The sequence below is a fragment of the Pithys albifrons genome, chromosome Z, assembly GCF_047495875.1.
Source record: "Pithys albifrons albifrons isolate INPA30051 chromosome Z, PitAlb_v1, whole genome shotgun sequence".
Lineage (NCBI taxonomy): Eukaryota > Metazoa > Chordata > Aves > Passeriformes > Thamnophilidae > Pithys > Pithys albifrons.
Window position 1 is genome coordinate 30,939,768 of NC_092497.1, and position 15,740 is coordinate 30,955,507.

The 15,740-nt window shown below is 46.1% G+C and overlaps 1 protein-coding gene across 4 annotated transcripts; it reads left to right on the plus strand.

Moving 5' to 3' along the window:
* The first annotated feature begins 1 nt into the window (after position 1).
* Positions 2-12,710, plus strand: NR2F1 (nuclear receptor subfamily 2 group F member 1). 4 transcript variants are annotated; one of them, XM_071580096.1, is made up of 4 exons: positions 2-848; positions 3,873-4,400; positions 9,536-9,723; positions 9,808-12,710. In XM_071580096.1, exons 1-4 carry the CDS (start codon positions 398-400, stop codon positions 9,814-9,816), a joined length of 1,176 nt encoding a protein of 391 aa, XP_071436197.1. In that variant the 5' UTR covers positions 2-397; the 3' UTR covers positions 9,817-12,710. The 4 variants fall into 4 exon arrangements, with proteins under 4 accessions (XP_071436197.1, XP_071436196.1, XP_071436198.1 ...); XM_071580095.1 differs by having other exon boundaries at positions 9,536-12,710; XM_071580097.1 differs by lacking the exon at positions 9,808-12,710 and having other exon boundaries at positions 5,057-9,629.
* Positions 12,711-15,740: the final 3,030 nt, after the last annotated feature.

A 15,740-nucleotide genomic window follows, 5' to 3' on the forward strand; every position in this document is an offset into this window, starting at 1 on the left:
GCACAGGAAAGGGCAGGGAAGGAAAGGGAAGGAAAGGGAAGGGTGGAAAAGGAAAGGGAAGGGGGGGGAAGAGAGAGCGAGAAAATCCTCCGTCGCCCCCTCCCCCTCCCTAAAAAAAAAATACCTAGACCGCGAGAGAGAGGAGGGGGCCTCGAGGCGGCAAAAAATAAATAAAATAAAGAAAACGGCAGGAGCCGTTCCAGCCGAGGGCAGCGGCGGTGGCAGCAGGGCAGCGGCGGCGGCGTCAGCCGAGGCGGAGGCAGGCGGCAGGCAGGGTCCCCTCGCTCTCCGCTCGCCCCCGGCGCTCGGCCGGCCGCCTCCCCCCCTCCCCCCGCCTCTCTCCCCGGCAGCCCGCAGCGATACTCGCCGCTCCCCAGCACTTTTTTGGGCCCGAGATATGGCAATGGTAGTTAGCAGCTGGCGAGATCCGCAGGAAGACGTGGCCGGGGGCACTCCGAGCGGCCCCAATTCCGCCGTGGCGCAGCCGGCCCGGGAGCAGCAGCCCCAGCAGCAGGGGGGCTCGGCAGCCCCACACACCCCGCAGACCCCCAGCCAGCCGGGACCCCCCTCCACGCCGGCCACGGCCGGGGACAAGGGAGCGGGCCAGCAGGGCTCGGGGCAGAGCCAGCAGCACATCGAGTGTGTGGTGTGCGGGGACAAGTCCAGCGGGAAGCACTACGGCCAGTTCACCTGCGAGGGCTGCAAAAGTTTCTTCAAGAGGAGCGTCCGCAGGAACTTAACTTACACATGCCGCGCCAACAGGAACTGTCCCATCGACCAGCACCACCGCAACCAGTGCCAGTACTGCCGCCTCAAGAAGTGCCTCAAAGTGGGCATGAGGCGGGAAGGTGAATATTTCTTCCCTATTATGCTATCGCTCCCCTCTCCCCGCGGCTGTGCAGGCGTGCGTGCGAGGGCTCTCCGTCTGTCTGTGTCTGCCTGTCCGTACGTGCACACACAGGCACCTATATGCATATACATATATATATCTATACAAGCGCGCGCACAGGCGATGTGCAAACGCACATACATACATATATACACATACATTTATGTGTGTGTTCATATATGTGTTATATATATATTTATTGCGTTTTGTGGCGATCTAAGTCTCTATATATTTCCATGCACACGTCAATCTCTCCCTCTGCCTGCACTCCTGGCAGCTTTGAACCAGGTTCTGTTGTTATTGTCAATGGTGGTTGGTGCTGTTTCTTTTGCTTTTCGGTTTGTGCCTCCTGCCCTCCCTCCTGGTCCTCCCCACCCCCTTTCTCGGCACTGCCGTGCTCGCCTGTTCCCAGTTCATTGTGCGGAGAATTTATTACTATTATTATTAGTATTATTATGATGATTATTACGATCGCTCACTAAACATTTATCATTTAGCCACTATCCCCGCTTCCCCCTGCACGCGCGTGTATGTATGTGTGCGTGTGCGTGTGTTTTGGATGTGTTTTTGTCTATTGTTGGCATGAGACTGGAGGGTGGGGGGAGATACATCTTTCTGCCGTACGAGATGTGATTCCATTCAGCTTCCTTCGTCCCAGCACCCTCCCCACACCCTTTCCACCCCATCATTTCTTTATAAACCCTCAACACTTCTCGGTAGATCCATTTCTCAGAGTAATTTTTACTGAAAGATGAAAGACGTGTAAGTAGGGAGAGAGGAAAGGGGGTGAAGAAGATGAAAAAAAAAAAAAAGAGGAAATGTGCTACTGTATCTCCGCTTCCCAGTGCTTCCCTGGTCCCGGAGTGTTCTGTGCGAGATCTGGCCTTGTTTTCATTCCATGCGTTCAAAGCAAAGTTTGTGACTGAACGTCCTTCTGCACTTCAGTCATTTCTTTTTTTTTTTTTTAGTTCGCTGTTCATTTTATTTCTTCATCAAACTCCACCCTCTCCTTAAAGCCTGCATACAAACCTCGATTTGTAAGCTATTTGCTGGTTCTTCTCATTTTAGAAGTAGTCGCAGCCTACATCTGGCAGCGGGCTCCCCACCATTTCCAACTGTTCTTTTTTTTTCCTCCTTTCCAAGAGTTGCTGTGGTTTTCCTTGTCATCAGACTCATTCTCGTGTAGGGAGATTTTCTGCGCTCCTTTCTCATCGAAACGTATTTTCTCTGTTTAGAGTTAAAGTTTACCCTGTGACTGTCGTTAAAAATGTCCTAGAGTCACATCAGTGAAACAGTCAATTTTGCGGAGCACGGATTGCTACTTCCTTAATTGGTTTTAAAATTATATTTTATATGCCACAAGAAAAGGAATGAAGTTGCTACAGATCTGAAAGAGCTCGCAAATATGACGGCTTCATTGGTAGCTTCAGGGGCTGTTGTTGGGCGTCTGGGAGAGTGGGGGGAAGGAAAAAGAAAAAGGAAAAAAAAAAGGGAAGGAGAGAAAAAGTGAGACTTGTTCTCTCAGTTAAATGAAAAATAACTGCCAAGTTTACAAGCAGATTGAAGAGAGTGAGGTGGGCTGGAGGTCAGCAGGAGAGAGGTCCAGCCCGGAAGGCGGGGAGGGCTCGTTTGGGGAAGAAAAGAGAAAGTTGAGAAAAATGTGGCACGCCAGAAAGATGAGTGATCTGCGTGAGCGTGCCTGCGAGTGTGTGCGGGTGTGCGTATCTCTGTGCGCTGGGAACAAGCCTGAGTAGCCGTACCTTCCCCTGAAGTTACCTTTGTTTACATGGCATGCGGCTGCAAACTCTGGCACTGATGGAGTAAACCAGACGCACACATTAAAACAAAACAAAACAAAACAAAGCAAACAAAACAAAAAAAAAAAAAAAAAACAAAACAAAAAACCCAAACACATAACTTCGCTCAGCTTACGGGACTCGAGGCATGCAGGCATGCTCATGCTCTGTGTGGAGATGGTTAATGAATCCAGTGTTTTTGCAGTTGCAAGCTTGTGCATTCACTGTGCAACGCTGACTGCAGGCTTTTGCAGTGGCAGCAGCTCACCAAAGATATTAATTACACCGTCCCAAATTTTTTCCACGAATGTTTGGCTACTGTAAGTTTAGACATTTTTATTTTATTTCCCCATTTCCCTTGATAATCTTTAACCTTTCTCTTCCTTTTAGCAGGGAAAACTTTGCTGGGCTGGGGGGGGGGGGGGGGGGCGAGGAGGGGGTGCTTTTCTAAGAAAAGCTATTTCTGTGTGATAAAGTTAGCAGTGGGAAGCTGGAGGGCTGCGACCTGTTCCAGCTTGAAGGGTAATGACGCGGTATTTTTGAAGAATATGGACGCATTTGGTTTTATGAATTATTTAATTTAATATTTTATTTTTAAAAGCGACACATCAGTTCACTTGTAAATATCAGTGCTACCAGGGCAATCGTCTGTGATCCACAACAGAGCTTGGCTATATTTTTTACACTTGGATGTGATTTTTAGCTCCACTTTCTCACCACCTGGAGAATTTAATTTTAATTTTTTTACGTGTGGGGCTGTCTTTTGTTGCGGTGGAAGTGGGGGGCGAGGGGGTTGTGTGCGGATTTGTTTTGTTTGCCTTGCCGTTTTTTTTTTCCATTTCTTTTTAATCTCTGTTTGTTTTGTGAAGCCTGTCTGCATTGTGAGCCGGTGGGGGCAGAAAGGGGGGGCTTGACTGCCGCTGGGATGGGGCTGCCTGAGCAGGGGTTGGGGTCGGGGCTGGGGCCGGAGCCGGGGCCGAGGCCGATGCTGAGCAGGGGGCGCAATGCAGGTCGGCGGCAGCTGCCCGGCTCCGCATGCCTCTATCTGTCTGTGCCTGTGCGTCTGCCGGGTGAGAGGCGGTGGCGGGGAGGGAGTGAAGCCCGGCATTGTCTTCGGCTGGCTGGTAGCGATGCCTCCGAGCCTCCTGGATGCACATTTCTTCTTCTTCTCTCCTTCTTTTTGTCAGCGGTTCAGCGAGGAAGGATGCCGCCCACCCAACCCAACCCCGGCCAGTACGCCCTGACCAACGGCGACCCCCTGAATGGGCACTGCTATCTCTCGGGATACATCTCCCTCCTGCTGCGGGCCGAGCCCTATCCCACCTCCCGCTACGGCAGTCAGTGCATGCAGCCCAACAACATCATGGGCATCGAGAACATCTGCGAGCTGGCCGCCCGTCTGCTCTTCAGTGCCGTCGAGTGGGCCCGCAATATCCCCTTCTTTCCCGATCTGCAGATTACCGACCAGGTGGCCTTGCTGCGGCTCACCTGGAGCGAGCTCTTCGTCCTCAACGCTGCCCAGTGCTCCATGCCCCTCCATGTGGCCCCACTGCTGGCCGCCGCCGGCCTCCACGCCTCCCCCATGTCGGCCGACCGCGTTGTCGCCTTCATGGACCACATCCGCATCTTCCAGGAACAAGTGGAGAAGCTGAAGGCACTGCACGTCGATTCGGCTGAGTACAGCTGCCTGAAAGCCATCGTCCTCTTCACCTCAGGTGAGGGGACGGGTGGGGGATGTGCGACATCCGAAAGAAAAAAAAATTGAGAGAAAAAAACCCCAAATAACCTGCGGGAAAACTAGGAATAATGAAAATAGAATTAATTTTAAAGAAAAGGGACAACAGGCCGCAGTAGTACAGCACCTGACAGGAGTACACTCCCGTCCAGGGATCGATCTCCCCCTTATCCCCACTGATCCTGGCTTTTTAACACACAGACTCTCTCTTTCTCTCTCTCTCTCTCAAAAAAAAAAAAAAAAAAAAAGAAAAAAAAAAAGAAGAAAATTACTAGAAAAACCAAATCAAATTAAGTGTAGGTGGTGGAAACATGGATGTTAACAATTTTTGCCTGTGATAGATGGTTTGAATTAACTAGCAGGAAAGTTGCATTAGCATCGCCTTTGAAGTGCTCTGGTCATAGCCTATAAGAATATAATGCGTATACTATTACTGTAACCTGTGAGGGAGAATTTATAAACATCAAAGGAGAACTATATCTAGGAAATGAAAAAAGGCAAGATAAGAGGCTGGACACTGTCATTTTTAAATTATTATTCTAATTAACACCACTATATGGCTAATTACCACTTTTTCTTCTTGTTTTTCTTCTTTTTTCCTTGTTCTTTTTTATACCCACTGTCCCCATCCCCTAGCTCTTCTCTTGTCCCCATTTCTCCCTTATTTCCCAAACCAGCCTTCCCAATTAGCTATAACTATATAGTCCCGATAAATGTGACTTCAAACTTGGCCAAAGCAAAATTAAAAGCATTCTTGAACAAAGAGCAAATTGTGAGCAGTTTATAATCCATCAATATTTGTTGTCTTTCATGCATGAAAGATAGTATTTACATTGCATTAAAATGACTTCTAAATTTGCACAATCTTGTAATGTAGCAAATGTAGTATTAATATCGATTTGAACATCAGAAAATTTCTTTAGACAGGAGTATCTAATTTGTATGCAGGGTGATCTGAGACATGTACTGTGACTGCCCCCTTTTACTTCTAGTGCAAATGCAGTCTCACAGTGTTGGAGGGAGTATTTCTTTGCAAAGGATAACTTGCAAATCTTAAAACAAATGGAAGATTTACTGAATAGCCAGATCGACATTTTAATGTATTTTATCATGATAAGTCTTCTTGATGGAAACATGTTTTTCAAGAGTGACAAAGAGACCTGCCAGCATTTATCAGGCTAATTTAACTCCACATCCTGCCTGCAGACTCACAGGCTTTCCCTTCCCATTCATTTCAGGGTGCTTATCAATACAGGGACAGTCAAGGGGAACTTTTCCTCCTTTTTATTATTATTTTATTACTTTATTTTTCCCAGACCTAACTTTGAGACATTCTTACCAAGAATGGTAAGATAGTAAGATGGTAAGATAACTGGCCTGTGCCTCAGCCTTTCCACCAGTCAGAGGCCCTTAGAAGGAGGTAGCCCCTGACGGGGACATGTTGGAGGGGATATTTTATTTTTCTCTTCTCTTCCTCTTTTCTCACTGCTCCCTCCAATCTCCCCCCTTTACCTACCCAAATAATCAACTTTGGCTAGAAACAAGGTAAGTGGTTTTAGAGGAGCCCTTCATTTACATATATTTTAAAAAAATTAATGACATTTGTGAGGGGCAAAGCCCCTTGCCACAATGGAGCTGAGAGTGAATGGGTTCAGGAAGGGAACAATAATATTATTTCAGAGTAGGACTGTACAGGGCATCTTAGAAAATGGAAAAACAGATGCCAGGAGTAATCTACCCCTTACCCCCATCCACACATTTTCACTTTTAACTGAACTTGTTTAGATTGCTTATCCAGAGAGGAATTCATGGGAAGACTTTCTCAAAGTCACCCAACTTTTAAACAAACTTTGACTGATGGAAAATACATTTTTAGGCATATTGTCTAAAGTCCTTTGCTAAGGACTAAGTATTTAAAGATGTTACAGATTTATCCTGTTGTAATTTTATATTCAGGCTCCAGAGAGCATGTATTTAATCCGTAAAATTCTGGACAACTTCCAAAGATTGGGTCATAACCCAAAACCTGCTCCTTTCTCACCTCCTTTACCATTCCTTCCCCTCCCCTCTACCTCCACCTCACCTTTCCCCACCACCCCTCCCCTGCCAAACTTTAGTGTCATTAATTCCTCTATCTACCTTTTCCTCATTATAAATAAACGTTTCCAGAAAGAGACAGAGACAGATGATACACATCAAATAAATCTATTTGCAGTGCAATAAGAACTTTGATTTCTAGTTAGATGCCAGATGATTACATCTATATTTTCTGAACACTAAACTCTTCTGATGTATAATATGAAATACATACCCACCACTACAAAGGGGAAGGCTAGAGTGTGTTGAACAGTAATGGTTATTTATTTACATAATTTCTTTTCCATAGACCACAAGAAGAAATATAGGGCTTTCCCTTATTGACACACTGCCACATAAAAAAGCAAGGCATACACAGGATTTTCACATTAGCCCACTTTCTGGGATGGAATAATAATTCACTTCCAGTAAACATGGATTGTATTATTTCTCCCATGGATTGCACCTCTCTAGGCTGCATAATCAAATCAAGCTGTGGATGCCTTAATTTTTATTATTTTCTGTCTCATTCTGAGGGGTGAGTTAAGCCTTCTCAACCCCACCTTTAAGGATGAAGAGTAAAACCCAGTGAAGTATATGCCAGACCATTTAAAATAATTAAAGCTCAATAGATATTACTTGCATGAGAAAATTCTGAGTGTTTGGAGGTCTGAGGCAAAACCCAAGGCATATTCTTCCAGCACGCACACACCAGGCTGCCACCCTTTTAGAGAACAACTTCTCCATCTGCATTGTCCAGTGACCTGCAGTTATAGGTGCACTTATCATAAATGTCTGATAAATATTTTACTAACCTTAAGGCTATGACATATGGGGCATAAAGAAAAAAGCCCTGCCAGGGTGTCAGTAAGATCCTTTCATATTGCATTGTTTGAAAGTTGAATAGGATCCTAATGCATAATGGGCAGATAATGCATGTAAAATAGCAAGATATATGTAAATATGGAATGTGATTTGTGGTGATCAACATATGAACGGGCCTATGTTTTTGATATGTATTGCAAACAAGAACAGGTCCCAGCTTTTGATAGATATTTATGTTGCAACCTGGTGCTTTAGATGTTGCAAAATATCATTTCATTAGAGGTACAGTATGGATTAGCAGAGCAGCCTGGCTCAGATAATTGTGTGTCTGAGGGATTCCAAGTCCACACCTCAGGTCAAAGATTCTCCTTCTCAGAAGTTCCTGAATTATGGCTTGTTTTATTTGTTTTTTTGCTTGAGGCCATAGTATTGTAGATGAAAGTGTTCAGAAATATTTGTAAAGTAAGTTCTTCATAGGAGAAGAGTTAAACTTCAAAAATGCAGTTGGAACAGATTTTTTTAATTTATTTTTTTAACTTTGAAAAATTTGTTAATTTGTTGTGTCTTTCCAGAGTCGTAACTCTACATTCACATTTTTGTAATGTCCATTTGAGGGCCATTAACATGCACTAACTCATATATGGATCTATATATTGGCCAAGTCTGTCTTTGATCTGTTTTAAACAGCATTGCTAGCTGACTTCCTTGCTCTAATCTTGATAGTTGGGGAGTGGATTCTGGTTTGGTTTGGTTTGGTGTTTTATTTTTATATTTAATATTACTCTTGTAAACAATGTGGATAGTTTTAACCATCTGGCCATACTCACCACTTTTCCACAACTGTAATTTCCAAAGGAAGTCCCTCTACAAGCAGCTGGTGAACAATTTTCCCTTGGTTTGGGTTGTGTTCACAGAGATAGGGTTTGTGCTTGTACATGTCTATGTGTGTGTGCAAAGGCACAGGTAAATCTATACCTCTCTGCTTGTATCTGTACACACAGAACAACATGTATAGATACAAATGTGTTGATGTGAAGGGTTTATGCTCTAGGATTAGTACACCTTTGCCAGGGTTGTATAGGTCTGCAAACTGCAAGGCTTATGTTCCTAGGGGGAGGGAGACTCTCCAGCTACTTTGAGGCAAAGCTTACCCACCGCAGTTCCCCTAAGCTTTGTGTCTGAGAGCTGCAGATGCCTGCTGAGTGCAAACTAGGACTAACCCGGCCGTTTTCCACCAGATTTGTCACAGAGCCAGTGAAGACTTGGCCAATATGTGATAACTGGCAGCAAGGCAGGGACAGAGGGGACCCCCTTTGCCCCCTGGCATCCCCCAGCCGGCTCCCTGCCAGTCACTGCAGGTCCCAGCCGCTGCCTCCCTGTGATGTGCAGCCATGTCAACAAACTCCCTCAGTCTCTCTCTGCTTATGTGCACCTCTGCTTATGTGCACCTCTGCTTATCATCATATTATTGCCGTTATTGTAATATTGTTGTTGTTATTATGATTTTTTGGTTTCCTCCCCAGTACTCCTATTTTTCCTCCCCTTGGTGTTATTTGATGGGCTGGTCCAGGTTTCCAGCATCCTCCCTGGTGGGCTTCCTGGAGTGGGAGCTACACTTGCCAGGACAGAGTGTCCATAGAGGAGATGTGGAAAGGAGGCATGGAGTGTGTGTATGCTTGTGTGTGTGTGTGTGTGTGTGTGTGTCTATGTGTGTATGTCTGTGTGTCTGTCTGTGTGTGTGTGTGTGTGTCTGTGTGTCTGTCTGTGTGTGTGTGTGTCTGTGGCTGTGTGGCTGTGTGTCTGTCTATGTCTGTGTCTGTGTCTGTGTGGGATTGGGACCAGCTGGGTGTGGGCACTCCACCTCATCTTGGGTGGAAATACCCGTGGTGGTGAAAAGGCACAGAGGTCATGCCATTTATTTGGTGGTGGTGCATGGCATGGGATAAGATGGGTTGGGGTGCGATGAAGTGGGGTGGGATGGGATAGGGTGGGATGGGGGGTGTGCCTTTGCTGTGCCCCCCATCCTAGCGGAGTTTCCCCTGTGATTCCCAGCCACTAACCATCTCCCCCCCGCTTCCTCCTCCTCCTCCTCCTCGTCCTCCTCCTCCTCCTCGTCGTCGTCCTCCTCCTCCTCCTCCTTCATCTCCTCCCCCCACTCTCCCCCCGCTTGCCACCGTTCTGCGACTGTCTCCGCGGGCGCGGTGCGGTGGGCAGATGCCTGCGGCCTGTCGGATGCTGCGCATATCGAGAGTCTTCAGGAGAAGTCACAGTGTGCGTTAGAGGAGTACGTGCGGAGCCAGTACCCCAACCAGCCCAGCCGCTTCGGGAAGCTGCTGCTGCGGCTGCCTTCCCTGCGCACCGTCTCCTCCTCCGTCATCGAGCAGCTATTCTTCGTCCGCTTGGTAGGTAAAACCCCCATCGAAACCCTCATCAGGGATATGCTACTGTCTGGGAGCAGCTTCAACTGGCCTTACATGTCCATCCAGTGCTCCTAGAGCCCGTCCCGCACCCCCGGCAGAGAGGCATCGGAGCGGCAGAGACGGGAGCGCTCGCACCGAAGGGCAGTCGGGGTGCGGGGGTGGGTCCGGGAGGTGGACGCTGAACAAAAGAAGGGCCGAGTGTGAGCAGAGATGTGGCTGAGTAGGGGAGGACAGATCTCTGGTTCGTGGAGGTTGTGGTGTTTCGGTTTTGGTTTGGAGTTGTTTTTTTTTTTTTTGGTTGGGGGGGCGTATTTTGGTTTTTTCTTTTGGAGAGGAAGAAAAAAAATAATATTAATAAAAGAGACAAAAATAAAAAAAAAATTAAAAATGAGTACTGAGGGGATATTAATCAAACCTGAAGGGGATACTGGATCTTCCAGGATTTATTGTGGACTGTTGCTGATATACACTGTACAGTAAACCAACAAAACAAAAAAGCATTGAAACTGAACTGAACCTTATGTAGAATGAAAAACACCCAAAACAAGCAAACAAACAAAAAAATTCTATGCGCAAACACTTATCATGAACATTGTTACTCATTTTGTAATATATTAGTCTTTATTTTCATTTTTGGTAAAAGTTAAAACATATGCGCATAGAGAAAAAAAAAGAAAGGAGAATTAGGGGAAAATATCACTTTCCAAATAATTATAAAAAAATTGTCCTGTGTCTATGTATCTATATCTGTTTTGTATTTCTTTCTGGTTCAAAACCAGGTTTCCTGTGATTATATACTAATAATTTTTGATATAACCCTTTACTTCTAATGAGTGCGATATATGTTGTCAAAACTGTTCTTCAAGAATTAAAATTGAAGTGAGAATTTAAACAAAAAATAAAAGAATTTAGCAAACACCCCCTGCAACTTAACACCCCACAACCCATGAGTCTTGTTATTTGAAACATGCCAACAATTCACACACACCTCAAAAACCCCACAAACATACAAACAAACAAAAACCAATAACAACAAAAAATCTCCGTACTGGTGCTAAAAAAGAAAACTTAAAATAACCTGTGAGAGGTAGCCAAGTCATGTAAACTACATAATGCTCCAAAATCAACTTGGCTGTGTAGGGCTGGGCTGTCAAGGCCTAGGAAGAGGGAGCAGGAGGTGCAGTGTGATGCCTTAGGTGGCTTTGCCTCACTGGGACTATACCACAGACTTCCCACCAAGGCTGATGGCCTAATCTGTTTTGAAACATCTTTTTCCATCAGCTGGATTTTCTGTTGAGTTCACATGTTGGTTTTTGCTCTCAGAAACCATGGGTATGGACTGAAGTCACCATATACCACCTTCCCTACCCATGCAGCAGGAGACATATTGTAGCCATGGGTCTTGTTTGTTGCAGGCATTGTGGCTTTCTGCTTCTGGGATCTTGGAGTGGGATTGGGGTTTTTTGCTTCTTTTCTCTTCTTTTCCACCCCAAGGACTTGCAGACCCTTGTGTATGCTTCAGTGTGCACACCTTGTGCTTGCTGTCAGCCAAAACATCCCTCTTGCTGTTTTCCTTGACTCTAGTAACTGCATGTGGTTAATATTCCCAGACCATTAATATAGAAATCCAGCTGGATGCTTGCTCATTGGGTGGTAAGCCAGTGCATTTCATGTGTGCTTATGTGTCATGGCTATGCAAAAAACACAGGCTGTGACCCCCCACAGCATGGCCACCCACTGCAGTGGCCCAAGCTTTGTGCCAAAAGCCCCTCTTTATTTCAGCTTTTCCTTTTTTAAAGAAAATTAAAAATCATTTTTGTAAAGGAGCTCCTTTGAAGGTGAAGGCTTCTAGCTGGTGGTGCAGATCTCTGTAACAGCTTTCATTGCATTAATCTTTTATAGGGTCTGAGACAGAGCTGTGAGAACACATACTACCAAGGGAGCTCTTTCTTAACATATTAATAAAGCTGGATCTTTAAAAATAACATTGTTCCTCCTCAAACAGATACTTCCCGTACCCTCCAAACAAGCCTGGATGAGGCAGATTTTTCACCTACATACACTCCTTCTCTTTCCTTCTCTCTCTCTCCCTCATCCTTTTTTTCCCCTGTTCTTTTCTGTCTCTTCTCTCTCTCCTTTTTTTTTCTTTTGCATTAACAAGATCCTTCAATCCAACTCGCTTGGGGTTTTTAATATTCTAGGCGCAGAAGATCCAACGCTAGAGTCACTCCATACAGTAGGCACTTATAGCTGGATAATCAACATTGTGGTCAGATCCTCTACTGAGGTATCATCCCATTCAGGATGGAGAACTGGCCTGTATTCACAGGTGCTGGCAAAGGGGAGGACTTAGATGATTCCAGACATGAACACACAAGAACAGGAATTAGGCAGGCAGATAGACATCCTCCCTTTTCTCATCACATGGATGTAGCAGGGGCAAGAGCTTTGTTCCTGGCCAGGGCAGGGGGGATCCAGCAGCCCCTCTGGAATTCTCAATGGGGAGTGAGTGGGCATGCTCAGACCCGGAGGGTGCTGAAAGCAGCTCATCAACATTGGTTTTTGGTGGGATGGGTGACTGAGAACCCAGCTGGATTAGAAGTTAAAAACACAAATAAAAAGTTTTTTAAAAATCACAAACCTAAACAAAAAACCCAAACCAAACAAAAAACAAACCAGAACCACCACCCCCCACGAAAGTAAACAAAACACATGGGGATATTGGAATGAAAAAGCAAGTCTTGGTTTCTTCCAATGAGATGTAAATATATTCATAACAGTGTTAACCCACTGATGAAAGCAGAAAAACTTTTTCGTAGGTATTTTTCAATTAATTTTCATATTTATTAATCATAATAACCCACAGATTGCCAAGAAATTTTCAGGTGTAGAGGAGTTGTAAGAGATGCACTTATTTCCATGTATGTGCCTAGAAAGAAGTGTTTCAATCCCTTATTAAACTTTACTGATAAGACAACATCGTGTTCTGAAGTGTTAACTACACAGCCTGCTTTATGTCAGTGGATGTTTTCCTTTGCCACGCTACAGCCTTTCCCGCATACATTTGACGGTTAAAAGTACTGTATGATCGCATCATGGACTGCTATTTGCTGGGGGAAGAAAAACAGAAAGTGAAGGCGGAGAGGGGCCGGGGTCTCTCAACAAGTTTCTGCTGACTTGCTCATAACGATACACTGCTTTAAAACGAACTTCAGTTACATTTCTCCTGCCTTGTTATGGAGGTCTTGGGCACTGTTCCGGAGGCTCCTCGAACCTTCAAGCCCTTCGGGACGCGGAGTCGGCAGGGCATCGCACTCTATCCCTGCATCTTTCCATCCTCCCTGCCGCGCAGAGCTCCGCGGCCTCTCCGTGCTCACCAACAGCTGCGGCAGCACTTCAAAGGCTGGGTGGGTGAGAAGTGGGGAAAGCAGGGGGTGGGTGGGATATAGGAGAGGGGCGACCCTCCCACCCCGGCCCTACACAAGGGAACCGTTTAGGGCACGGCAGATACAAAGCCCCCTCCCACACGCACACTCCTCTTGGCACCTCGCTAACTAGCCTGCCTCCTCCCACATCCCAATTAGGCCTTTTCTATACATTCAATCGAATAAATATTTGGAAATGCTGCTAAGTGGTAGGGTGAACAGCAGCTGAGGAGAAGGGGGCCTTGCGGGCGGTGGCAGGGGCTGGGCAAGGCCAGGCCACGGGTCGCGCGCGCGCGCGCGCGCGTGTGTGTATATGTGTGTGCGTGCGTGCGTGCGTGCGCGTGTGTGTGTGTGTGTGTGTGTGTGGTGTGTTCCCGACCATTCCCGCATCATCTTCGGCCGCCACTGAACCTCAGGGGTTGCTGCTACCTCTCCACCTGGGCTTCTCGACACACCTCGCCCCTGAGGGCACCTTTTGGGTGACTTGTCTCCATTCACCGCCCTCACCTACAGGAGAGAGAGCGATAAGCCCACTTCAGGACGGGGGGTAAAGGATAATGTCCACTTTCCCCGTATCCCTCGAAATTAGAAATGGGGAAGGAGCGTGGGGATGGGATTCCATTACAAATGACCCCTCTCAGGGCCACCAGTGAAATCAGTGGCTCCAAATGCAAAAGGCTCTTTCCCTGCCGAGGTACATGGAGTTTCTCGCACTGAAAAACGTGGCTAATGGTCACTGCAAGTGGCAGCAGAAGTAATATAAGAAAAAGTGAATTCTGCATGGGTTCACTTGCAGGAAACTGGTTGGTTACGTACACAAAAAGAGAAATGTCTTTTATCTGACGGAAAGGGCTGGATTGCATCCTCATTTTGGCAGGGGTAGGGCTGTTAGTTTGAAGGGGTTTGTGAGGGTTTTTTGTTTGTTTATTTGTTTTGTTGGGGAGGTGTTTTGGGGGCTTTTTGATTGGTTGGTTGGGTTTTGGTTTGGTGGGATTTTTTGGGCGGAGGAGTGTGTGGTGTTTGGGGTTTTTTTTCTTCGGTTTGGGGTTTTGTCTGTGTGACTTGTTATTGTTTGTTTGGGTTTGGTTTTCGGGGTGTTTTTTTGTTTTGTTTTCTCATTACCTCGTGGTTATGATAGCCAGGCTTCCCCTTCCCAATAGACCACTGATGTGAACCATTGCAGAGGGATGCTCTGGCAGGGCTGGCAGGGACGGAGGCACCGGCTGGACTGGATGACCTTTAAACGGACAGACACAGGGACGAAGGGCCGAACGCGGGTGTCAAGGCTTGCCGCAGCCGCCCCCTCCAGCCGTATCCCGGCGCGCAGCCATTCACAGGCAATGTCCGCGAACGCGTGTGCACGGCTATTACAAACACTGTCGACATGCTTCCTCCGGTTTCATGGGGCATTTTGACTATTCAAAGCGCTAGTTTATAAGTCTTGAAATAGCGAGTGGAGGTTTTTCTTTTTTTTTCTTTCTTTCTTTTTTTTTCTTTTTTTCTTTCTTTTTTTTTTTCTTTAAGAACCAGATCTCTGTCGTTCTGCTCTCTGCTTAACTGGGAGAGGCAGGAACCGGTCCCTTCGCCTTTCCCTGCTTTTCTTCCCATTCCTTTCACATCTTTGCAACTAATTTCAGAAGCGACATGACCTCCACGAAGTGTGCCTATGTATATGTTTTAAAAGATTTCCTTTCTACTTGGCTTCGCAGCCATTGACTTCCACGTGAGAATTTGGACAGTCTTCCCTTTTTAATCCCCAAGGGTCAGAGAGACTGGGGATGAATGTTCTACAGTGATTTCGGAGCGCAGCAAGGATGACAACCAAATAACATTTCAAAAGCCATTGATTCTCAGGTGCCATGGAGAGACCTGATCGGCCCGGGTACTTTGCAAACCTGCCGGGTTTCTAGGAGCCGGTGACGAGGGGGAATTTCTCCTATGAGGCACCTTGGAGGAGAAAATAATTCTTAAAAAAAAAAAAAAAGAGAGAGAGAGCGAGAAAAAGGGAAGGGAGAAGAGAAAGAGTAAAATATATTGAAAATAAAAAAGGACAGAGGTGTGAGGAAGGAAGTGAAAGAGGGAGGAGAAGCAAGACCAGAAGGGAAAACTAGTACAATTCTTGTTGAAGGACTTGCTCGGGATCCATGGCGTCACAAGCTCTCTTACTTAGGAAGCCAAAGAGTTTTATTCCTAAATGAGTTAAAGAGCCATTTACCTCTGTCGTGTTCTATTCATCAAGTCACAAGTCGAGAGTTCCTAACATGAAACTATTTGTTTGCTTACACAACCAGCTGGGTGCAATTTCACGACTGAGATATCTATCTGAAAGCGCCTCTCATTTATTATCCTTACTTGTCAGCGAATCCATTTTCCAACTTTTTTTCCACCTCCACGCCCATTCCTTCTTCATTCATTGAAGGCTCTCGGTTTAAATGCTCCCTTAAGCATTTCAACACCAGTCCCTCCCTTCTCCTCTCTGAGCACCTTCAGCTCAAAATAGCCGGGGAACAAGGCAGAAACTGCAAAGAAGGCAAAGGATATCACTTTCCAAGGTGATTCAGAGCTCCTGCCCCT

Excerpts from the sequence above, each read along its gene's own strand:
- NR2F1 (XM_071580095.1), top strand. The coding sequence starts at position 398 with ATGGCAATGGTAGTTAGCAGCTGGCGAGATCCGCAGGAAGACGTGGCC. Across the intron at positions 849-3,872 it reads AGTGGGCATGAGGCGGGAAG|CGGTTCAGCGAGGAAGGATG; the intron begins GTGAATATTTCT and ends TCTTTTTGTCAG. Across the intron at positions 4,401-9,535 it reads CATCGTCCTCTTCACCTCAG|ATGCCTGCGGCCTGTCGGAT; the intron begins GTGAGGGGACGG and ends TGCGGTGGGCAG.